This window comes from Canis lupus, chromosome 11 (genome assembly GCF_048164855.1).
Source record: "Canis lupus baileyi chromosome 11, mCanLup2.hap1, whole genome shotgun sequence".
Lineage (NCBI taxonomy): Eukaryota > Metazoa > Chordata > Mammalia > Carnivora > Canidae > Canis > Canis lupus.
The window spans coordinates 15,374,008-15,399,896 of record NC_132848.1 but is presented as its reverse complement, the minus strand read 5'-3'; the positions used below and the strand labels follow the sequence as shown (position 1 = coordinate 15,399,896).

The window sequence follows — 25,889 nt, the reverse complement described above, 5'->3', positions numbered from 1 at the left end:
CTCAGGAGTATTTCTAAGTTTTTTTTCATTTCTTATGATTAATAATACTAGAATACTGGCATTTAGGAAAATTTCCTCAGAATTCTGATTAATTTGTTTTCTTTGAAAAGGGACAAGCCATCCAAGTCAGACATATGTATAACATGAATTTTGGTCCACAAAACCAAATATATTATTTTTTTTTGTCAACTGAAAATTACAGAACAGCAAAGAACTAGAACCAATGCCTATAATGAAATCAAGTAAATGCATGTATTCAATGAAGCCCAGCTTTTAGTTATTAAAATCTAGGTAACACATTTTGTGATTTAGAAAAGAAAGAAAATCTACTTAAGTCTCTGTATCTTTGCTGGTTGCAACCATCTACACCCTTTTCTAGAAGAGCTCAACATCTTCCATGGTTACGGAGTATGTGGCACAGCACTCCCTCTCTGACTCACTGCATCTATAAAGAAAACTGTTAATGGTAAACAGAAGTCAAAAGACGAATTTCAAACGTTAAAGGCACAGATCAAACCACTTCTGGAGATAATATAAGTGGTAATAAGGATAAATTCTATTATTTGGAGATAACATCAATGACATAGACTCCTTGTAGCATTTTAATATAGAAAATTGCAAATTATATATTAAAAGACATAGTATCACAATTCATTTTTTTATATGTTCTAAGTACTTGGCACAATGTGTAACTTGCCTTATTTAGAAACGACTTGATAATGTATTTTCAAAACGATTATAAAAATATCAGGTTGTAGAGTTTCAGATCTACCTGACTTCATTCTCCTCACTACCCTCCTTTCATATTTCCCAAATTTTATCTTTTCTTACTGAAAACCTGTATCACTCTTCTTTTTCACTTTAATGCCAAATAAAAAGCAATCACTAATAACATGGCTAATATTTAAAAAAAAAAAAAAGACTTAAATTTAGCTGTAACATCCATAACTTTAGGGTACTTTCAGGAGATATCCCCAGAACAAAACAAATTCGAACACTCATATTTCATACAATAACGTGATGCTTTTTTTTCAGATTGCTGTTTACCCCAAAACTGCTGCAATATACATTTTTAAAAACAGTATTTTCCTCTATAATCACAAAGCAAAATAAGAATCTGAATACCCATCATCATTACAGAAACAATGATTGTATACTTTTAACATAATATGCAGGTATTTTTAATGACTATCTTATACCAATTTTTAATTATATATACTAAGTGTATACACTTACTTAGTTGAAAAATATATTGGTTCTACCTACCTACTACTTTTAATACACAATACAGTAACATGTGTCTTCTTCCTAATAGCACAATGTATAAGGGCAGGAACACAAAAGATATGTTAGAGGTGAAGAAAGTATCAGAGCAATTTCCTCAGCCTTAGTTTATCATCTCTTTATCTCTCCTTTATGTGCATACTGCAACTGCCTGGTCCTCTTTTATCCTATTCCTACCTAAAGACCTCTCACACTTCAGAGCAAGGACACATATTTCATATTATTTATTGGTGCTATTGAGTCAGCTTAAATTACAGATCAAAATAAGAAGAAATGCTTGAGGTTTAGAAAGATACACAGAAACCAAGGGAGAGCAAAGAAAAAAAAATACGGAGAGTGGTTGTACCCCATCAATGATTATCTGGCAACTCTGGAGCAGAGGTTCCTATCTGGACTTAATTTATCATTAATAGAAGCGTCAAAAACCTAGAGTACAACTCGCCAATTATCAGGCCTTATGACGACTTTTTGGAAAAAAATCTCATATTCATCTCTAATTAGTTTAAAAAACATTTCACTCCTAAGAAGAGCTTGTTTTCCATCTACATGTATAATCATAAAAATGGCAAGGCTTTCTTTGCAATCTGTGGAAGAACCAGCCGGGGGGAGGTGGGGGCGCTGCACAAAAACAATTTTTCCTGTATTTGTACTCATGATTCCCCTCGTCTCCCCTGCTGCCCTGCATAAACACAAACTTCACAGGAAACGGAGATATTATACAGAGTACAATCATCTGATAAAAAAAAACAATTTTAGCTTATCTCCCTGACTCTTACCGCCCCACCCTCCCCAAACACACACAACAGAGATCAGTGTGTTGAGACTGGCAAGGAGAGTAACTAAAGAAGGTGAAGTGAGGGCTCACAGAACACTTAATACTAAGTCAAAATTCTAATATCAAGCTGTCAATCCAACTTTAAACCCATTTGGGAAAGTTTAAGCTATGAATTTAAAAATATGGCAGTACTTCTTTAGTAACTGTAACTTCTTTATATCGTCTTAATTGCTCATGCTAACAACTTTATTGCATACCACTGCTTCTTTTAAGAAGTAAATCCAGGGACCATTCCATTTTATCTTAGACATAACATTTACTAGTTTTCCAAGCATGACAGAAATGGAAAAATATATATATTAGAACAAGAACAATATATGTTAATCTCCATAATTTGTGATCCTTCTATGAGCAGTGTCTGATTCTATTAAAATTAACAAATTTAAGTTCAGTCCTATGCTTAAGGAAAAAAAAAAAAACCTAATGAGACTAATTTACAAAGTATACAAGAATATAATTTTATAATAAATCTTTCCAGTGTTCGCTATAACCGCATTACATGAAATGTTTCCCTTCACAGAAACTCAGAATGACAGCTCTTATTAAATGGAACAAACTTTTCTGTGTTCATCTCTGGCAAGCAATGAACAAATACAATTTGCTCACAGAGGATTTAAAAGTGCTGCCCCAGGAGAATAAACTACCCACTAACATGCTGTATGAATGAATCTTGGCGAGTGGCAACTCACTGTGACCTCTTCCTTTCTTCTCACACCAGTGAACCCATCTCTCATAAAGTCTAAGAGAAAACTAAAGCCATTGCAGAAGTGAAACTCAGCATGCTCCACTCAAATACTTCTAAGGTAACCACTCTAAAGCAAAATCAGCAGAATTCATCTCTTTTAACCAAAAAAATCCCCCCCAGAACAAAAAACAAAACAAAAAAAACCCCAACAAACCAAAAGGCAAATGCTGTTGTTCAATCATCAAAAGACTTACAAGAGGCAAAAAAAAAATATGACAACAGCAATAATTCAAGTAAAGTATATGTGAAAATTTAAACACGCCACTTTCAAGTTAAGACAAAAGTGAAGGGGAGCTATGATCTTTATGTCAGAGTCAAAAAGCTTAGGCATTATCACCAAATGTTAATTCACTTTACAGTCATCAATGAGACTATCGTATATATTTTTGCACCTTGCGCTTGTAAAAGCAGATAAAGTATTTAATATGTAATTTTACAATGTTTTACCAGCTCAGCATACAGGTCGTATATAGATTATATCAAAGTAGTAGACAGTTAAGGGGCCTGTGCAAACCCTGCAAAAATAGTACTTCAGGTATCTGCTAATTAAAAAAAAAAAAAAAAAAAAAAGAAAACAAAAAAACAGTTTGCCATTTAGAAGTGATACAATTCAAACTACCACAAAATACAAAGGGCTGCAAAAATGTATACCATTCCAACAACATATATAAGTTATTAAATAAAGATTTGATTTAAAAGAATATAAATGAAGCCTTTAAGTAGGTCTTTTTCTACATGCATATTATTCCTTATTAAAGAAAAAAATATGTAAAAAGGCCATTGGTAATTGCTTTGTTAACATTTGTAGAAAAATGCCAATTCTCTGGTCACAAACTCCACTAAGTTTAGCACTTAAGGTCTCTGCAGTGTTATAAACGTAATTTAAAATACTGTTATTCTATAATTCCATTGGTAAAATAATGTGACTTGGAATATGGCAGTCTTCATGTTGAGGGCAATGATCCACAGTTTGTTTAATTTCTTAAGTGTGAACAGTTATCCAGAAGAACAGCACCCTCCACCACTGCTCTGGGCTTGAGGTTCATCATCAATAATTTGTACACCTCGCCTTGCAGCTCCTGGTTGACTAGAGCCATTGCCTTTTGCTCGCTCATCCACTTGTGCTGTTTCTATCATCCCTAAGAGAGGGAGGAAACAAATTATTTAGGACCACAATCTACGAGTTTTTTCTTTCTATGATTTCTGTATACCACCATGATAGCCATGTCTGACTTCAACCAACAAGGAAACTAAATATAATAAACATTTTGTTAGCTCACTAAATAGCTTTTCCTGCAAATTATAAATTATTAATAGCGACTGTATTTGTCCAGTTGTATAATAGCTACAGGGACATTGATCGAGAAAACAAAGTTTTTGCCTTGAACAAATGACTATATACAAGTATAGTCCTTAAGATTTTCTACATATACTTAGCAACATGCCAAAGTTCAAATTATTCCAAGTGCAGCTAATATTTAGGGAACAATAGTTATTCTTCAACTAGTAGTGTAATATTTTAAGCAAATAATATTTGAAAGAATGAAACAGTTTAAGATGAGGGGGGAAGAACGAAGCTGGAGGACTCAGACTATTTGACTTAAAGATTTATTTATAAAATAAAATAAAATTTAGAACTTCTGCTCTGAAAGACACAGTTAAAAAATTAAAATATAAGACACAGATTAGAAGTAAATATCCACAAAATACGTATCTGAAAAGACGACGAAAGAAAAGAAGGAGTCTTTAGAACAGTTCTCAAACTTGGGTCCAGAGACTGTTCTTGAACAATGTTTTCAAATTGAGGTATACACAAAAATCCAGTAAGATGAAATTGGAAAACACCCACAAATTCTAATTTATTTTTATTATTCCTCACCTTTCAAAATTTATGTTTTATAAAAATGTACAAAACATATTAGTATGTGTATATGTTTTATGATTTTTAAATAAACATGGGAAATATTCAAATTTTTGTCTATAAAGATAGGAAGGAGATTTAGGGGTGCCTAGGTGGCTCAGTCAGTTAAGTGTTCAACTCTTCATTTTGGCTCCAGTCATGATCTCAGGGTTGTGAGACTGAACCCTGTGTTGGGCTCCACACTCAGTGCAGAGTCTACTTGGGATTCTCTCTCTCTCCCTTGGCCCCTCCCCCTGCTCACACATTCATAATGTTCTATCTCAAATAAATTTTTTAAAATCTTAAAAAAATTACATGAGGTTTATAACATTTCTTATTTTTTAAAAAAAGATTTTATTTATTTATTCATGAGAAGACAGAGAGGCAGAGACACAAGCAGAGGGAGAAGCAGGCTCCACGCAGGGAGCCCGACGTGGGACTCGATCCCGGGACTCCAGGATCACATCCTGAGCCTAAGGCAGATGCTCAACTGCTGAGCCACCCAGGCGTCCTGAGATTTGTAACATTTCTAAGCTATGGATCTAGAACCTTGGTACTCAAAGTACAGTCTGAGGACCAGCATCATGACCATGTGGGTGCCTGTTAGAAATGAAAAGCTTAGGCTCGCACCAGACCCATTCTATCAAATATGCATTTTAACAAGATCTCCAAATGATTTATAGGAATGTACAAGCAGCGAAAATAGAAATAACTTCTCAAATTTCAGTGTGCACCACAATCTTATGGAAGGATTGTTAAAACAGAGTCTAGGCACCACCTCCAGAAGTTCTGATTCAGTTGGTTTGGGTAGGGCTCAAGAATCTGCATTTCTAACATATTCTCAAGTGATGCTGCCGCTGCTGATCAGGAGACCTCACTTAGAGAAGTAAAGGTCTATAAAAATTATGAATGACCTTCAGGTCAAACTGAAATTCTGGAGTTTATGTATATGTAAATTTTCCTAGAAACAAAAACCACACTTTTAATCAAATTCTCAGAAGAGTGTGAGGTCCATAAATTCAAGAAATATAATTTGGGCAGCCCGGGGGGCTCAGTGGTTTAGCACCACCTTCGGCCCAGGGCCTGATCCTGGAGACCCAGGACCGAGTCCCATGTCAGGTTCCCTGCATGGAGCCTGCTTCTCTCTCTGCCTGTGTCTCTGCCTCTCTCTGTGTGTCTCTCAATAAATAAATAAATAAATAAATAAATAAATAAATAAATAAATAAATAAATAAATAAATAAAATCTTTTTTTTAATAAAAAAGATATAATTTGACAAAATCATTTCTATTATTCTATATAGAATAACCTATTTCTTGTTCCATAAACTAGGGTTTTCCTAAGTATGGTATATATTCTATTGGTGATTAACTCTTTTAGAAAACTTTCTAATATGAAAAACTTCAAATACATATAAAAGTAGAAAAAATAGCATAATGAAAATGCATTATGTCCATCACACAATTCCATCTATACTAAGCAAGCATCTTTACCATTATTTTGGTATCTTTTTTTTTTTTTTTTTTAAAGATTTTGTTTATTTATTCATGATAGTCACAGAGAGAGAGAGAGGCAGAGACACAGGCAGAGGGAGAAGCAGGCTCCATGCACCGGGAGCCCGATGTGGGATTCGATCCCGGGTCTCCAGGATCGCGCCCTGGGCCAAAGTCAGGCGCCAAACCGCTGCGCCACCCAGGGATCCCTGTTTTTGTTTTTTAAGATTTTATTTATTTATTTGAGAGAGAGCATGAGCAAGGAGGAAGGGTAGAGGGAGAGGGAGAAGTAAATTCTCTGCTATGGAGAACCCGATGTGGGATTTGATCCCCTGACCTTGGGATCATGACCTGAGCCAAAGACAGACACTTAACCAACTGTGCCACCTAGGCACTCCTCTGCTATTATTTGGAATCAGATTTTATTTTATTTTTTTTTGGAATCAGATTTTAGACACATAATTTTATTCATATATTATTTTAATATGATCTCTAAAATATAAAGACTTTAAAAAAAAAGAACTTTAAAAAAAAGTATAACCACAACACCGTAATACCTTAGAAATTTTACAATAACCTTTAAAATAAATAATTCAATTTATTTAAACTAAAAGCAAACAAAACACTTCACCCATTTCTCCCACCCCCCAAATCACTGCTTCTGGCAACCACCAATGTGTTCTCTGTATCTATTAGATTGGTTGTATTTATTCATTTTTAGATTCCACAAGTAAGAAGAATCATATGTTATTTATCTTTTTCTGACCTATTTCATTTAGGATAATACTCTTAAGGTCCATCCATGTTGTCAGAAATGACAAGATTTCATTCTTTTTTACAGCTGAATAATATTCTGCTGTGTATATAATACACCACATTTTCTTTATTCATTCACCCATTGATGGAAACTTAGGTTGTTTCCATAGCTTGGCTATTGTAAATAATGCTGCAGTGAGTAAGGTTTAACTTTCCAAATTAGTGTTTCTGTTTTCTTTGGCTAAATATCCAGAAGTAGAACTGCTGAATCATATTGCGGTTCCATTTTAAATTTTTTGAAGACCCTCCCTCTGTACTGTTTTCCATAGTGGCCAAACAAATTTACATTCCTACCAACAGTGCACAAGGGTTCCCTTTTCTTCACATCCTCACCAACACTTGTTGTTTCTTGCCTTTTTTGATACAAGCCATTCTAACAGACATGAAGTACTATCTTATTTCACTGTAGTTTTGATTTGCATTTCCCTGATAATTAATGATGCAGAACCTCTTTTCATGTTCCTACTGATGATCTTTGACCAATTTTTTAAACATTTTTATTTATTTATGATAGTCAGAGAGAGAGAGAGAGAGAGGCAAAGACATAGGCAGAGGGAGAAGCAGGCTCCATGCACCGGGAGCCCGACGTGGGATTCGATCCCAGGTCTCCAGGATCGCACCCTGGGCCAAAGGCAGGTGCCAAACCGCTGCACGACCCAGGGATCCCTTTTTTTTTTTTTTTTGATTTTTATTTATTTATGATAGTCACACACACACACACACAGAGAGAGAGAGAGAGATTTGACCAATTTTTTAATTAGATTGTCGGTGGGGTTTTTTCCCATTATGTTGTAGGAGTTTTTTTTTTTTTTTTTTTCGTTGTAGGAGTTCTTTATAGATTTTGGATATTAGCCCCTTACAGACACATGATTTGCAAATATTTTCTCCCATTCAGTAAGATGCCTTTTCATTTTATTGATGGTTTCCTTTGCTGGACAGAAACTTTTTAGTTTGATATAGTTCACTTGTTTATTTTTGCTTTTGTTGCTTTTGCTTTTGCTGTCAGATTTAAAAAGTCCTTGCTAAGACCTATGTCAAGGAGCTTACTACCTGTGTTTTCTTCTAGGGGTTTCAGGTTCAAGTTTTCAATCCATTTAATTTTTGTGTATGGTGTAAGATAGTGGTCCAGGTTCATTCTTTTGCATGTGGCTGTCCAATTTCCCCAACATCATTTATTGAAGAGACTATCCTTTCCCCGTTGTATACTCTTGGCTTCTTTGTCATAAGTTAACTGACTGTATACGCATGGGTTTATTTCTGGGCTCTGTATTCTGTTCCACTGATCTGTGTGTCTGTTTTTATGTCAATACCACACTGTTTTACTATAGCTCTATAATACAGTTTGAAATCAGGGAGCATGATGCTGTTAGCTTTGTTCATCTCAAGATTGCTTTGGCTATTCAGGGTCTTTTACGGTTCTATACAAATTTTAGGATTGTGTGTTCTCTTTCTGTGAAGTTTCTACATGTTGATTTCTTGTATCCTTCAATGAACCAAATTTATTTATTAGTTCTAACAGTTTCTTGATGGTAGTGTTTAGGATTTTCTTTAGGATTTTGACATATAACATCATCTGTAAGTACTAACAGTTTTACTTCTTTCCTTTCCAATCTGTGTGTCTTTTTGTTTTCCTTGCCTAATTGCTCTGACTAGGGACTTCCAATACTATGTTAAGCAGAATTAAAGTGGTGAAAGTGAGCCTCCTTGTCTTATTCCTGGTCTTAAAGGAAAAGCCTCCAGCTTTTCTCCACAGAGTATGATGCTAGCTCTGAGCTCTTTGCATATAACCTTTATGTTGAGGTATATTCCCTCTATATCCACTTCGTTTTTATCATAAATGCATGTTGAATTTTGTCAAATGCTTTTTCTGCATCTATTGAGATGATCATATGATTTTATATGGTATAAATCATTTTGTTAATATGGTATATATCACAATGATGAAGTTGTAGATGTTGAACTATCCTTGCATCCCTGGGATAAATCCCATTTCATCATGGTGTATGTGGTCTTTTTGATATATTGTTGAATTCAGTTTGCTAATATTTTGTTGAGGATTTTTGCATCTATGTTCATCAAGGATACTGGTCTATCTTTACTTTTCTTGTAGTGTCCTTGTCTGGCACTGGTACCAGGGTAATGCTAGTCTTGTAAAATAAATTTGGAAGAGTTCCTTCTTCTACTTTGTAAGAATTTGAGAAGGACTGGTATTAATTCTTCTTTGAGTGTTCAGCAGAATTCACCATGAAGCCATCTGATCCTGGATTTCTGTTTGTTGGGAAGTTTTGCATTACTGATACAATCACCTTTCTAGTAATCAGTCTGTTCAGATTTTATGTTTCATTATGATTCAATATTAGTATTTATCCATTTCTTCTAGGGTGTCCAATTTATTAGTATATAATTGTTCACAGCAGTATCTTATGATCCTATGTATTTCTGTGTTACCAGTTGTAAAGTCTTTGCTTTCATTTCTGATTTTGAATCCTCCCTTTTTCTTGGTAAGGCTACCTAAGTTTTTTTCAATTTTATCTTCTTAAAGAACCAGCTAGTTTCATCGATCTTTTCTAATACTCTTTTGGTATCTATTTCATTTATTTCTGCTCTGATCCTTGTTGTTCCCTTTCTTATTCTAATTTTGTTCTTTTTCTCATTCCTTGAGGTATAATAAAGTTATGTTGTTTGAGACTTTTTTTAAAGTTTTATTTACTTTTTTTTTTAGTAATCTCTACACTCAACATGGGACTTGACTTCATGACTCAGAGATCAAGAGTCACATGCTCTTTCAACTGTGCCATGCAGGTGCCCCATTTGAGACCTTTTTTAATTCTTGAGTTAGGTATCACTATGAACTTCCCTCATTTTTTAAAAAAAGATTTTATTAAGTAATCTCTATACCCAACATAGGGCTTGAACTCACAATCCTGAGATCAAGAGTTTCACACACTACTACCTAAGCCAGCCAGGTACCCCTGAAATTCTCTCTCAATACAGCTTTTGCTGCATCCCATAAACGTTGGTATGTTATGCTTATATTTTTGTTCATCTCAAGGTATGTTTTAATTTCTCTTTTGATTTCTTCTTCGACTTGCTGGTTATTCAGTAGAATGTTTTTTCATCTCCACATATTCATGAAATTTTCAGTGTTCTTTGTGTAATTAATTTCTAGCTTTATGCCATTGTATTTGGAAAAGATGCTTGATATGATTTTAATTCTCTTGAATTTATTAAGACTTGTTTTATGGCTTAACATACAACTGATAAGATGTTCCATTGTGCACTTGAGAAAAATGTGTATTCCATTGTTTTTGGATCGAAGTTCTGTAACTATCTGTTAAGTCCATCAGATTTAACATGTCATTTCAGGCCAGTGTTTCCTTACTGCTTTTCTGTCAGCATAATTCACTGATGTAAGTAGGGTACTAAAGTCCCCCTCTCATTATTTGTATTGCTATTTCTTCCCTTAGGTTGGTTAGTATTTGCTTCATATATATAGGTTCTCCTGTGTTGGGTACACAAGTATTACAAATGTATCTTCTTGTTGGCTTGACTCCTTTATCATTATGTAATGTAGTTCTTTGTCTCTCATTACAGTCTTTGTTTTAAAGTCTATTTTGTCTGATGTAATAATAGCTACTCCAACTGTCTTCTGGTTTCCATTTGCATGGAACATCTTCTTCCATCCCTTCACTTTCGGTCTCTGTGTGTCCTTATATCTAACCTGAGTCTCTTATAAGGCAGCATATAGATAGGTCTTGGTTTTTTTTATCCATTCAGTCACTCTGTCTTTGGACTGGAGAATTTAGTCCATTTATATTTAAAGTAATTATAGGTATGTGTTTACTGCCATTTTGTATTCTAGCAATTTTTATAATTCCTTTTTCTTTCTTCTTCTCTTGCTCTCTCTTCCTTTGATGATGACCTACTTCAGTGGTATGCTTCTATTCTTTTTATCTTTTGTACGGTTTTTGCTTTGTAGTTACAATGAGGCTTACATAAAACAACTTATACCAATCAATTTTAAGTTGATCCCACTTAACATTATTACTCCCCTAACCAATGTTTTATGTTTTTGATACATTTTACATCATTTCATCTTATGTATCCCTCAATTAATTACTGTAAATATGGTTATTTTTACTACTTTTGTCTTCTAACTTTCATACTAGCTTTACAATCAATTAATATCCCACCTTTACTAGATATTTACTTTCCAGCGAGATTTCTCTCATGTGTGCTCTCGTTACTAATTAGCACCCTTTCTTTTAAGGTAAAAGAAGTCTCTCTAACAGATCTTTAAGGCAAGCTTTTGCCTGTCTGGAAAATTATTTTTCCTTCCCTTTTGAATGATAATTTTGGCAGGTAGAGAATTCTTGGTTTCAAATTTTTTTTCTTTGAATATATCATGCCATTCGCTCTGGCCTGCAAAACTACTGCTGAAAGATCTGCTGATAATCTTATAGGGGTTTCCCTTGTATGTAACAAGTTTTCCTCCTCTGCTTTTAATATTATTTCCTTATCTTCTTTATTTTTGACATTTTAATTACAAATGTATCTTTGGTGTGGATCTCTTTAGGTTCCTCTTATTTGGAACTCTCGGCTTCCTAGACTTGGATGTCTGTTTCCTTACCCAGGCTGGGAAAGTTTTTAGCCACTATTTTTTCAAATAAGATTTCTGCCTCTTTATCTCTTTTCCTGGGATCCCCAGGATGCAAATATTAGACTGTTTAATGTTGTCCTGTTAAGACCCTTAAGCTATCTTCACTTCTTACATTTTTTTCCTTACCCTTTTCTTTTTATGCTCTGATTGGGTGAGTGGCACTGCCTTGTCTTTCAGATGACTGATCGTTTCTTCTGATTCATCTAATCTGATGTTCGACACCTCTAGTGAATTTTTCCATTCAGTTACTGTATTCTTCAGCTCTGTGACTTCTTTTTGGTACTTTCTTCTATTTTCCATCTGTTGAAGTTCTCACTATGTTCATCCATTCTTCTCCCCATTTCAGTGATCATTTTTATAACCATTACCTTGAACTATTTCAGGTAAATTACTTATCTCTGTTTTAATTAAGGTTTTTCCTGAGGTTTTTATCTTGTTCTTTCATTTGGAACATACTCCCATTTCTTCTTTTTGTGTGACTCTCCATGTTGCTTTCTATAGAGTAAATGGAACAAGCTGCTTGTCCAAGCAGCCTATTATATTTTTAATAGCTCCAAGTAGTTGAGGATGTCCCAAGACCTATCAATGTCCCAAAGGGGAGAATCTCAGCACCTAGATTCAGAGTGACTGGAAGCCCGATCTTTAGGCATCAGCTTTCAAAAGTACGCAAAAATAAGGGTGTCTGGGTGGCTCAGTTGAGTTGAGCCTCTGACTCTGCGTTTCAGCTCAGGTCATCATCTCAGGGTTATGGGATCCAGCCCTGTGTAGGGCTCCATGCTCAGTGCAGTCTGGGATTCTCATTCTTCTCTCTCTCAGTCCCTCTCCCCACTTGTGCTTTCTCTCTCAAACTCTTAAACAAAAAAATACTCAAAAGCATGCAAATATATGGTCCTATGGGACTGCAATCATAAGCCCCACTGGCCACCAAGACCAGGTGATCTGGAGGTGCCCCTGGACAGCAGTCACAAAAATTAAGGCTCCAGACAAATGTATAAGCTCTTTCCTATGATACAAGCAAGCTAGAATAAGGTAGAAGAGCACCAAGACGGTGCCCAGAGCCTATGGTCCTTGAAAGCAGCTCTAGAGGCCACTAAATGTGTTCCAAACCTGAAACTTGTCCCTCAGGCCATAGTCATGATGATTAGCTAACAAGTGTCCATCACAGAAAAATTGAGCTTGTGGGTCTCTTCCTTCATGCTGTGCCCTATGGATAGTAGTTAAGAACTCTTTCTCTGTTGGTTACAGTCCCATGGGACCCATGAACATAAGGCCCCACTGGCCACCAGAGCCAGGTAATATAGAGATGCCCTCTGGTAGCAGTCACAAGAATCAGGAGTGCCAGACAGGCGTATGAGCTCCTTTTTGAGTAACATCATATATAATAATCCAATAGGACCAAGAATACAAACTCCCGTGGCCTACAGGTCAAATATCAAGATGTATTTCCTACATGGCAGCTGCAAAAACTGGGGCGCCAAATGTGTATAAAAGCTCCTCTCCAGGGGGATACAGGTGCTCCGGAACACAGCAAAGGAGAAATATAGCAAAGGGAGACCAGGAAGATGGTGCCTGCCAATCTCCATCCTAAAACAGTATTCCACTAGCAGGCTTCTAGATGTGTGATGCCTTTAATATAAGCAGGTGAGCCTCCCTCATTTGGTGTGATCAGCTGCCTCTGAGCTGGGACCTGGGGCAAATAAGTCTCCATGCAAGCCCTTAAGAGCAGTTTTTCAGACTGCTTCAGTCTTGTAGGTCTTGGGATGTGAGCCACACTAGTTTTCAAAGTTAGATGGGCGAATCATCTCTCATTTACACCTTAAAAGTTAGTGATGCCCATTGTGAGGTTCAAATTCTTTACTCCTTAGGAAGAAGCTATGGGTTTTGAGTTCTCTTCTGGTTGTGGGTCACCACACCAAGGATGGGGCTTATGGCAAGATTGTGCTACAGCCTCTTCCATCTCCTTGATGTAGTTTTCTTCTTGTTTGTCCAATATATAGTTGTCATTCAGCCAACCTTCAGGTTTTTTAAAGAGGAAGTTCTTCCATATGTAGCTTTAGACTCAAGTGTGTCCACGGGAGAAGTTGAAGATCTTCTGATGTGACCATTTGAACCAGAACCTCAGTAACTTTTTAATATATTCGCTCCACTGTTTTTATTTATCTTCTGAAAGTAAGCTCTATGCTCAATGTGGGGCTTGAACTCATGACCCAGAGATCAAGTCACATGCTTTACTGACTGAAATTAGGGTCCAGGTACCCCTCAATAACTTCTTAATACCATCAAATGGTATATACCAGTGAGTATTCATATAGTCCCCACTGTCTGACAAATGTTCTTGTTCACTACTTTCTCAAATCAGGATCGAAATAACCTCCACTGCAGCAAGTTGCTACGTCTCTTAAGTTTTTGTATTCTATTTTTATTTTTGATAGTTATGCATTTAATTTTAATGTGTATTTAGCACATACCCTATCCAATGATTTCACAATTTCATATCCATTAACTACTGCTTGAAACAGAGTTAAAGTAGGTATTTAAGCTTTAAAAAACGAGTTTAAGAAAAAATATTAAACAATAATACTGGTAGATGTGACAAATCATCAATGTATCACTGAGACTACAAAATATCACTTAAAAATATTACTGATATTTTTAAAAGAGCTATTTTCTAAATATGTAAAATCTGAGTATACCTACTTTTACAAAGGTCAAGAAAGAGTTCTTCAATTCCTTTGTTCTGTTTGGCTGAAGTATGATAATGCTTTGCTCCCACAGATTCTGCATACCTTAAAAAAAAAAGTAACACCAGTGATTGATACAAAAAATTTTCATATTTTTGTCATAACTATTTGAATTTTTTAAGTAGCGATTTTGGTGACTTTTACTAATTAATCCATATTTAGTGAAATTAAGATACAGTGAACCAAATTTTACATAAGAACATAAGGATTACAACACTTGAAATTTTTAATTTGGAACCCAAACACTTTAAAAGTTTTTGTGACTATTTGATTACGATAGTTTTCTTTTGCATCACTTTTTACATTTTTTACTAAAATCAAAAAGAAAGTGAGAATGGAATATTTTTAAATGTTGTCAAAGGTCCAGAAATTACCAATGTAAATTTGCTTCACCGAATCCAATAGCTCATATTATATTAAGAGGTTTGAATAATACCTAAATAGTAAAGCACACTGTGCAAAGAGAAAGAATGACTAGAGGGAGGGAAAGGGAGAACACTTACGATTCTGCTTCTTGAATGGAAACATGTCTCTCCTTCTCCAAGTCTATTTTATTACCTAGTTTGAAAGTAAAAATGCCAAATCTTAATATTGATTTTTTTTGTAACAAAACTAAGCCAATTCTAAATTCACAAATGTCATTTTAATGACCTGGAAAAATACAAATCCCCATTAGACTTCTACATGTCCTAAAACTATAAGGTAAAACCCTGTAATAGAAGGGTTGGTCATGACTCTCAAGGTAAATGCTTCAGCCTCCCTCAGATGGCTCAATGAAGCTGAAGCCTCTGTCAGAGAAAATAACTTTTCCAAAGAGATGGGTACTATTCTTGGATTTATGATAAAATGGAGAACCTAGGAAAATAAACTTATGATTCTTAGCCAAATGTAAATGGTCCCAAATCAACATACAGCCAGTCAATAATTAAGCAAGACTATCTTACTATTCATGAAATAGATTAGGCTAGTCCCTTGGACCATAAGAGTATTTTGGTTTCCTGAATGATATGAACTAGTTAAAGAAAGCATTTAAACATATGGCCTTGGGGCAGCCCAGGTGGCTCTGCGGTTTAGCGCCACCTTCAGCCCAGGGCCTGATCCTGGAGACCCGGGATCGAGTCCCACGTTGGGCTCCCTGCAAAGAGCCTGCTTCTCCCTCTGCCTGTGTCTCTGCCTCTCTCTCTCTCTCTCTCTGTCTCTCATGAATAAATAAAATCTTAAAAAAAAAAAAGAAAAAAAGCAAACCATACGGCCTTTAGGGACGCCTGGGTGGCTCAGTGGTTGAGCATCTGCCTTTGGCTCAGGGTGTGATCTTGGAGTCCTGGGATCGAGTCCCACATCAGGGTCCCTACATGGAGCCTGCTTCTCCCTCTGCTTATGTCTCTGCCTCTTTGTGTCTCTCATGAATAAATAAAATCTTTAAAAAATAAAATAAACATATGGCCTTTAAAGAACTTCAGTACCAAGAGAGGAACCTGTACTGTTTAACACGAGAAAACTTAATATATGCACATCATGCAAATTTAAAATTATGAAAATTAAGCTTAACTCTTCTTAAACAATTGGATAAAACAGATTATGCTGAAAAGCCACCAGAATAAAAGTGAAGAAACTGCAAAATGTAGATTCTTTATGAAATACAAGGCAGAGGTTAAGGTGAGTTGGCTGGACACATAGAATACTACAGGTAATGGAAATAACAGAAAAAAAGGGGGAAATGCCCTAAGGAAGGATATTTCAAATAAATATTTTCATTTCTTCTATTATAACTTATAAGGGGCAGGGGGAGAAAACCTTTGTAAATAAGGTCATCTTTTCTTGGAACCTTAGAGAATCTAGAAGACAATTTCAGATAAGGACTGAAGTAAGCACCCAAAGAAAGATGCAATGCTTATAACTGAGAAGTGCAAGCCCAGAGGTTCTGTATATGCAGGGCCTCAAATAACCCCAGCACCCAATCATGGGCAGTTGCAGGTAACTATCAATGATTACCAACAGATTCAGTAATGAACTCTTCCTTCTTTGAATAATTATCTATTTGGCTCAGCAAGAAGAACATATTAGTTCTGATTTCTTACATTGTATTTGTCAATAAAATTTTAAATTTGCTAAATACTACAGCCAATATACCTGATAGTCACCAGAAGAAAAACAAGTTGTTTTATGTTATGAAGAATGCAAAAAGCACCACCTAGTGGCTGGTGGTTCCAACAACAGAGGCACAAGATTCTCCCACTCTAAAAAGGTAAAACAGGAGACTTGTTCCAATTAATTAAAACCCCTATGTTGTTCTTCTCAATCTTTAATACCTCTGCTTTCAAATTCTACCAGAATTATCAACTTTTTTTTTTAAATGAGGACAGAGAAAGATAATTTAAGTACTGCCTCAAACAAGTATTTAAGGATAATTATTCAGATACTGCTTTCTTCTCTAAAAATATTTTAAACTGACCTAACTTTAATAAATTTAGTCATCATTAAAACAGGTACCTATTTTAATAACCTAATTATTCTTTTAAACAAAAACGTTTTGTTAACCGCTATTTCTTTCAATAATCAGTGTTAATAAAAGGATAGCAGAGTCTCAAAAAACTATTTTGGTGACTGATAGCTTTCCAAAACTCAAAACCTAAATTTTTTTTAAATGCAAGACATCTAAAGGATTAAGGCTTTGACACTCATCTATCTCAATACTACTATGCATCTATATAGGGAACTAATAGGCTTGAAACATCTGAAAACAAGGATTACCGCCAAGCAAAGTACAGTAGAATAAAGATTAGGGGGGAAAAGGACTAAAGCTATTGGAGAGGAAGGGGGGAAAGCCGCCCTGTTAAGAACAGTGAAAACTTTATCTTCTTTATAAATACACATTTAAATTAAGAACATGAAAGGAATATACCCATTGCCAAGGACTGATGTCCTAATGGAAATAAAGGGCTAGAACCCTATTTGGCTTAGATTGGATGGTATATGGGCTAGTCAAAAGAAGCTTTCAAAGGCTTTAAACATGATAAAACTTGTTTGTTTTTTTATGTCCTGGATCATTTCATAACTATATAACTTGGGGAAAATTACTAACCCTCTCTTAGTACACTTTATACAAATGTAGCTAACAAACTTAGCATGGTTGATGTGAAAATATTATGTAAAAGTCCTGGCATATAGTACATGCTCAATAAAGAGTTGTTAATATAACCTATATCATCAGAGTGAATGATCAAATGGAAAATTATTACTGTTATTAGAAAATTAAAGCCCATGATAGGCAACACACTTTTTACTATCACCCTGCTGGCTTCATCTAGTTAATCCGACACTCTAGAAAGTCTTCCTTTAACATCCCTCCACCCCCAAATTTAGTTAGGTTTGCTTTAATGCTATCACAGCACTCTGTATTTCCCCCTTCATAGCATTTACTGTAATATACAATAATAGCTTGTTTTTCTCCCTCTCTCTACAAGATAAGCTCTGGGAAGACAAGGACCATATCTATGTCATTCACTTATTCTTATACTGGTAACACAGTAAGCAATATAGTCCTGGTTAAGAATATAGGCTTGATATAGCAGATAAACCAAAGTTAAAAACCCTGGTCTACCTCTAACTAGCTATGTACTTTGGAAAGTATCAAGCTCTCAGCCCACTTTTCATGTGTGAAATGGAAATGGCAACAATCAATACCTTTCTGTAGTGTTATCAGAAAACTTAATGAAAGCATAAATGTATAGTTCTTAGAACAGTAACTAGAACTCAATAAATGGTAACTTTTTGTTTAATAAACATACATATGTTAAGGACAGACTAGAAGCAAAATGTTATCAAGTAGAGCAACCACAGCTAAAAGTACTAATCAATGGAGTAACAAAAACTGAAAGGGAAAAAAATCTCTGCTAGCAAAGTATGGGGTTTTCCATTACTGGTTATCACATTATAAGTAGTTTACATAAGGATCTAGAAAGTTAAGTATTTAATTTACGTGAAAAACCTAGTGAACCATGTTACATGAAAAGATTCAGAAACATGACAAGTTGAAATCCTACACTTAGGTTTAAATAACTTAATTATACAAGCAAAAGATGGAAAAAGCTTGACAGAAGAGCAATACTTACAAAAAAGTGATTCAGATTTCTCTTAACCATAATCTATGTAAAAGAGACACTGAATTGAGATGCTAAATAGTATATGCAATTGTGGGCAACATTGGTAGAATGATAATGGGAGAATTTTTAAAAGAGAGGGCCACTTAAGTATACATTGACTCAACAATGTTTGGATTCTAGTGTTCAAGTGTAGAAAACATACTTATACAATGAAATAAACCTAAGAAAAAATAATCAGGATGATAAGAATGTCTACAAATTAGACCAAATGAAAAATAATCAGGGGATCCCTGGGTGGCGCAGCGGTTTAGCGCCTGCCTTTGGCCCAGGGCGCGATCCTGGAGACCCGGGATCGAGTCCCATGTCGGGCTCCCGGTGCATGGAGCCTGCTTCTCCCTCTGCCTGTGTCTCTGCGCCTCTCTCTCTCTCTCTCTCTCTCTCTCTCTGTGACTATCATAAATAAGTAAAAAAAAATAAAATAAAATAAAATAAAATAAAAAGAAAAATAATCAAAGACCAGAGAATATAGGCTTCAGGTGAACTGTCCAAATGTTTGAAGGGCTGTCTTATTTAGAGGAAAAGGAACAAATATTTGTCAAATGACTTCTCTATGCCAAGTGATCTCCAAATCATTATTTAATTTTCATCACAATCTTGGGAAGATGCTTTATTATTTTGAATTTAGCAATAAAGAACAAATAAACACTGAACTACTATAAAAAATAGAATGAGGGACGCCTGGGTGGCTCAGCGGTTGAGTGTTTGCCTTCGGCTCAGGGTGTGATCCTGGTCCAGGGATCGAGTTCTGCATCGGGCTTCCTGCGGGGAGCCTGCTTCTCCTTCAGTCTATCTCTCTGCCTCACCCTCTGTGTCTCAAATGAATGAATGAATGAATAAATAAATAAATAAATAAAATCTTAAAAAAAAAAAAAGGAATGAAAATCAATATATGGAAAAATAATGTGGACAGCCCCAGCGGCTCAGTGGTTTAGCGCCGCCTTTAGCCCAGGGCGTGACCCCGGGGTCCCACATCGAGCTCCCTGCATGGAGCCTGCTTCTCCCTCTGCCTGTGTCTCTGCCTCTCTCTGTGTGTCTCTCAATAAATAAAATCTTTAAAATAATAATAATAATAATGTAACGCCTACCAATAACAAAAGGATAAATTATGGAATATTTATAAAAGTACGAGAGAGCAAAGAAAATAAAATGAACTATAACTAAAAACAAAAACATAGAGGAATCCTGCAAACATAATCTAAAGCAAAAAAAAAAAAAAATACAAGAGTTCATACTATATAATTTCATTTATATAAAATTCTACAAAACTAGTCCATGCAGTAAAGTCAAGACAGTGTCTGGAGGTGGGTGATGGTGACGGGAAGGCAGCTGGAGAAGTGCTGAGATGAAAAAGAATCACAGGTGAGACCTCTAAGTTACTGGTTACACAGATATATTAACTTTGTGAAATTTTCCTTTTGTGATAAATAGGCTCTCAAAATTCTTTCAACAATGAATTACAACTAAAATTCCATGTCACACTTGCCAACAGAAAAGGAGAGCTTTTTATGCTTTATACCAATCATTAATAAACATTATATAACATTAAAATGAGGATTATCTGACACTACTTGGGATAATAAGCTACCAGATCCAATATTCCTAAACCTTCTTATAATACGAACATGAAGAATATATAGTTCAAATTAATTACTCATAACCTTCATCCACCTATTTTTTGAAAAATGTTACTTTGTAACTTTGGTGAAGTAAACTCTTGAGGCTTAAGTATATGTTAGTCATTTCTTTCCCTCCTCTGAGAGATAACCAGAATCCCAAATGATCAAATCTTTAGTCATTCATACTGTGGCCACTTCCACTCCCACTAAGTCCCAGATACCAGACAAAACCAGACTAAAGTCCACCTAACGCTTTGACCTAAATTCCCATGTGGTCTACTACTACAGGGTTCCATTCTGAAATACTCCTGCCATCTAACCTAACATCTAGCTTCTAGACTTGAAAGGAGGTCAGATCATTTCCTTGGCCTGAAGCCCAGACATGCACCCTGATGTGGAACTGTGGAGTTTACCAATCTAATGATGATACAATGTAAGAAATGTAAATTTTAGTTTTAAAAAAAAAATCCTTGGGGCTCCTGGGTGGCTCAGTTGGTTAAGCGTCTGTCTTTGGCTCAGGTCAGGATCCCATAGTTCTAAGATGGAGCCCTGCACTGAGCTCTCTGCTCAGCAGGGAGTCGGCTCCTCCGGCTCCCTTTGCCCCTCTCCCAAGCGCTCTCTCACTCTATCTCAATAAATAAAATCTTAAAAAATAAATAAAATAAAAATTCTTTAAAAAGTCAAATGTGCCCACATCGACCATTAAAACTGACCTGGTTTCTTCTAGGCCATTTTACTCTACCAATCATGCAGAAAAGAAGAAAGATGACAGCATGAGGCTATTCATCATAGGGATTAATACCAACGCACAGGAGTCAGAATGACTTCAATTCGTATCCCATCTCTGACAGCTACTTGATACTGTACAAGTTACTAAATACCTCCAGGACACAGCTTCCTCTGGAGAGAGGAATTTTTCCATAAAAACATAAGGATTACATGAGATGATGTCTACTAAGAACACAGCATAGTGTCTGGTATACTTCACTGCTCAATAGTTATCACAGAAATAATCATCTAAAGGAAAAGGAAACCAAAGAGAAATTCCAAAAGTCCAAGAGTGCGTTCTAGAGCTCCTTCATTCTACCCAGAGTATTCCTCTACCTTCGTATCAAGAACTACTCATACCTTGGGAGTCAAATTTGTCAAAAACGTATATTAGTTAAATGTATAAAACAAGAACAGTAGCCTTAGTTGTTACTTTTATTTTAAAGTAGTTTCTAAATTTTTTTTCCTAAAGAAAATCTAACGGTAAAAAAAAAAAAAAAAAAAACCTAAAGAGCAAATCGAAGCAAGGCTGGGAGTTGAAACTTTACATGGTTAGTTTCCCACTTGCTCCCCAAGGTCTTCCCTGAAGTTTGAATCTCCTGAAAGAGGACTTACAAATCGTAAGTTATTCTAAAACATTAAAATATCACTCTTCTTCCTTTCTCATGTAACTTTAAAAATGAGAATTACTTATTTGCTATTCTCTAATAAAACATTAAGGAAACAGAGCACTTTTTTTTTGAAACAGAGGACATCTTTTTAAAAAAAGTGATGATGCTTACCAACTATACATAAACAGATTTCATTTCCCAACATCTTCCGTAATTCTTTGACCCAGTTTTTTACCTGTGTATACAAAAGAGTAAATATTAAAATAAATCCTGTTACAACTACCATTACAATACCTCAAACTCCACATTGTCAAAACACCACAGGATTTGTCTAACAGCCCATATATTTAGTTGTTACTAGAAATGATTAATTGTAGGATCATTTATTGACAAACTATATTGCAAATCACAACATAACAAACGTCCAATGGAATGATTTCTCTCTATATCTGTATGGAGGTATAGACAAAAACACGACTAACTTTAAATTTTCATAAATGTTTCACAGATTTTGCTAGAGCAAAAGCATATCAACTCCAGCCTCTGATAACAAATGCTTGTAGAGTCACTTTGGACTTAAGAACATCAATCTTTAAATTAAAAGTCTTTTGTACTCCAATGGGTTCCAAATTAGAGGGCATAGAAGCTTCTGTGTTACACACTTAAAAGGAGGAAAAAAACGTATATGGGCACCAAAAAGAGTACCAAAATAAACTTTTATACTTTAGTGTAGGACAGGTGTGTTCAACTTCAACACTACTGATATTTTGGCTCAGGTTAACTCTTTATTGTGAGGAACTGTCTTGTGCAATGTATGATTAGCATCCCTGGCCTCCTACCTACTAAGTATCAGAACCACCCTCCAGCTGGGATAACCAAAGTTATGTCTCCAGACATTGCCACACCCTGGTGGAGAACCAACCACTGGTATACAAAGACTCCAGTAACAAAGAGATTCTTCACTATGGAAGAAGCACAGGAATAGGCACAGTTGGAGAGTACATTCAAATTAAATAAATTAATCTTTTGAACTCATGATTTTAAATATACTGACTACAATAAAATTGGATAAAGAACAAACTTGAATACCTCCTTTCATTTTTTTGTAATGGAATTTAATTTCCATGTAATCAAATCACACAGAACTTCTACATCTTCCTAAAAAAAATACATACACATCTTTAAACTACAAAAGTTACATTAAATATGTGGTAAGTAAGCACTTGCCAGAATCTGATCCTACAATATAAATATAACAGTTCCACACTGCTGTTCTCTGCAAGAACGCAGAGGAACTGTGTTTAATAAACCCCAAACCTTAGTAAAAGCAAAGGTTATCTCTCTCAGAGCACTGAACCACAGTTTTCTCAGTACAGCCCCATCTTTTTGTTTCATTTACATGTGTACATGAAGTTTTAGAAAACTACTAAACTTACATTCCTAGTTGATGTCCCAAAAGAAAAATGTGACAATTTGATATAAATTGTACATCCTCATCATTTCTAAGGAAACATACCAGAATCAAATTATGTATTCCTCTACTCCCTGGATAGGTAGTATCATAACCTACTAAATTTAACCAATTTTTTAAAAAAATTTGCTATTCATCTGCAATTAGATCCCCTCTGCAGGCATCCTATTCATTACCCCCATACATTCTGTGGTGAGTTAGAGATGGTCACAAATTCTTTACGAATCCTCTCATCAAGAGGTAGAGTCTATTACCCTTCTGTTTGAAGTTAGGCTAGTCTTGTAACTTGCTTTGACCAAAAGAATGTGGTAGAAGTAATGCTATGCCGGTTCCAGACTTAGGCCTTAAGACGGCCTGGCAGCTACTCTTGGGATCCCAATGTCGTATAAACAGCTTAGTCTAGAATATGGAATGAGGGAGCATGTGGAGAGAGCACTGGAGGATGAGACACCAGATGGGAGTGAGAGGCCATATGGAGAAGAACAAGCCTTTCTAGATAGTCCTGGCCCAACCAAATTCCAAGTCATTGGAGTGACTCCAATGATACCACATAACTTTCCCAGTCAACTCACAAAATCATGAGAAATAATAAAACATTGGTTTAAGTACCAAGTTCTGGGGGTTTTGTTATGCAGAAAGAGATAAATGGTCGCTTTTCAATCTAAAAGACTCAACCTTCTCTTATAATCAATAAAACAAACCATTTCTATCCATTTCAAAACGCGGGATCCCTGGGTGGCGCAGCGGGTTAGCGCCTGCCTTTGGCCCAGGGCGCGATCCTGGAGACCCGGGATCGAATCCCACATCGGGCTCTCAGTGCATGGAGCCTGCTTCTCCCTCTGCCTTTCTCTCTCTCTCTCTCTCTCTCTCTCTCTCTCTGTGACTATCATAAATTAAAAAAAAAAAAAAAAAAAAAAAAAAAAAAAAACGCAAGAAGGGACAACAAATGACAGCTCTCAAATAAATTTTTCAAGTATCATTAAACCTGCAAGTTACTTATTATTTCCTTTTTCTACTCCTTGAACTAAATTTTCCCATATGTAATAATCCAAGGACTAACTTGTATAGTTCCTTCATCAGCTATACTGAAAAACAAATGAAAAAAAAAAAAAGAAAAAAAAAGATAACTCACCTGAAACTAAAACGGCAAGTGATTTCAACAGGAACAGAACAAACCTGTAACTCAAGGTAAGTAAACTTTCTGCCTTGGAAATTAATCCTTTTAGTTACATACCCTTCACAAATTTATTCCAAGAGGGGCTTTAGGAGGAAGGGTGAAATAAATAATTAATCACTATCCTGACTGTGATGAGAATTCAGAGAGAAGTTTAATCAATTTATTTTTGGTTCCAAACAACTTTAAAAATTCTACATTTCTGGTGTATGTTTAAAAGAGGGGGGACGCCTGGGTGGCTCAGCGGTTGAGCATCTGCCTTTGGCTCAGGGCCTGATCCCAAATCCTGGGATCGAGTCCCACGTCGGGCTCCTTGCATGGAGCCTGCTTCTCCTCCCTCTGCCTGTGTCTCTGCCTCTCTCTCTCTCTATGTCTCTCATGAATAAATAAATAAAATCTTAAAAAAAAAAAAAAAAGACACAAGACCAATAGTTTTAAAAATAAATAAATAAATAAATAAATAAATAAATAAATGAATGAATGAATGAATGAATGAATGAGGGGTGACAGGGCAGCCCAGGTGGCTCAGCGGTTTAGCACCACCTTCAGTCTAGGGCGTGATCCTGGAGACCCAGGATCAAGTCCCACATGGGGCTCTCTGCATGGAACCTGTTTCTCCCTCTGCCTGTGTCTCTGCCTCTAGCTCTCTCTGTGTCTCTCATGAATAAATAAAATCTTAAAAAAAAAAAAAAAAAAAAAAGAGGGGTGACAGGCGCCTGGGTGGCTTAGTTGGGTTAAGCATCTGCCTTCGGCTTAGGTCATGATCCTGGGTCCTGAAATTGAGCACTGGGTAGCGGTCCCTGCTCAGCAGAGAATCTGCTTTCCCTTCTGCTCCTCCTCCTCCTTGTTCCCTCTCTCTCCCTCTCTCTAATAAATAAATAAAATCTTTAATAAAAAAGAGAGGGTGAAAAATAATGAAAAAGGTTTAAAATAAATACTACCTAGAATGTCCTTTAAATTTTATATTCTATCCTCCAGGACACTTAGTAAGAAAAAAGAGCTTAAACTTGATTTAGCTCCCTAATTGTCAAAAGGAAAAGCTAAATCAAGTTTAAGCTCTTTTTCCTCTTTACAATTAGGGAGCCTATGCAGCTATACCAAGTATTTATGTGCCTAGTGTATATGGAATCAAGAAATAAGTGTGATTTTTCTTTAAAAAGGAGAAAAAACAAGCCCCTTGATTTTTATAGTTTTATTTCAAATTATTTCCCTTTCCTAAGATCTGAGAAAGCATTGTGATAAACAGTAACTGTTATTCACAATGTAAACATAAATTAAATATTACATCAAGAAATATGAGTGGTAACCATTAATGCACAAGTTTTACTTTCAAAACCAAGACTAATCACAATTAGCAAACAATACCATGTGAATGGAAACTTGAAAAATTAGTGTTGTTATTCTATTTAAGTAATCGATCCATAAGTAAATAGAATACCTTCTGAAAGGAATCTTCATCTGTTATATCATAAACTAAAATAGCTCCATTTGAATCTCTGTAGTAAATTGGACCCAATGCATGGAATCTCTCTTGACCTGCTGTATCCTAAGTAAAGCAACAAACACTTATTAGATCAGAAGAAAAAAATACGTCTGCTGTTGCAACTATAAT

At 35.6% G+C, this 25,889-nt stretch overlaps 1 protein-coding gene across 1 annotated transcript in view; it reads right to left on the bottom strand.

The window, feature by feature from the left end:
* Positions 1-534: 534 nt before the first annotated feature.
* Positions 535-25,889, bottom strand: part of RAB21 (RAB21, member RAS oncogene family) — a 40,021-nt gene continuing 14,666 nt past the window's right edge. Inside the window, exons 3-7 of the mRNA XM_072843284.1 lie at positions 25,716-25,823; positions 21,804-21,867; positions 14,978-15,032; positions 14,431-14,519; positions 535-4,003 (exon numbers count right to left, since the gene is read on the bottom strand). Coding sequence (XP_072699385.1) covers positions 3,861-4,003; positions 14,431-14,519; positions 14,978-15,032; positions 21,804-21,867; positions 25,716-25,823 — 459 coding nt within the window. The 3' untranslated portion in view covers positions 535-3,860. The remainder of the gene's footprint in view (positions 4,004-14,430; positions 14,520-14,977; positions 15,033-21,803; positions 21,868-25,715; positions 25,824-25,889) is intronic.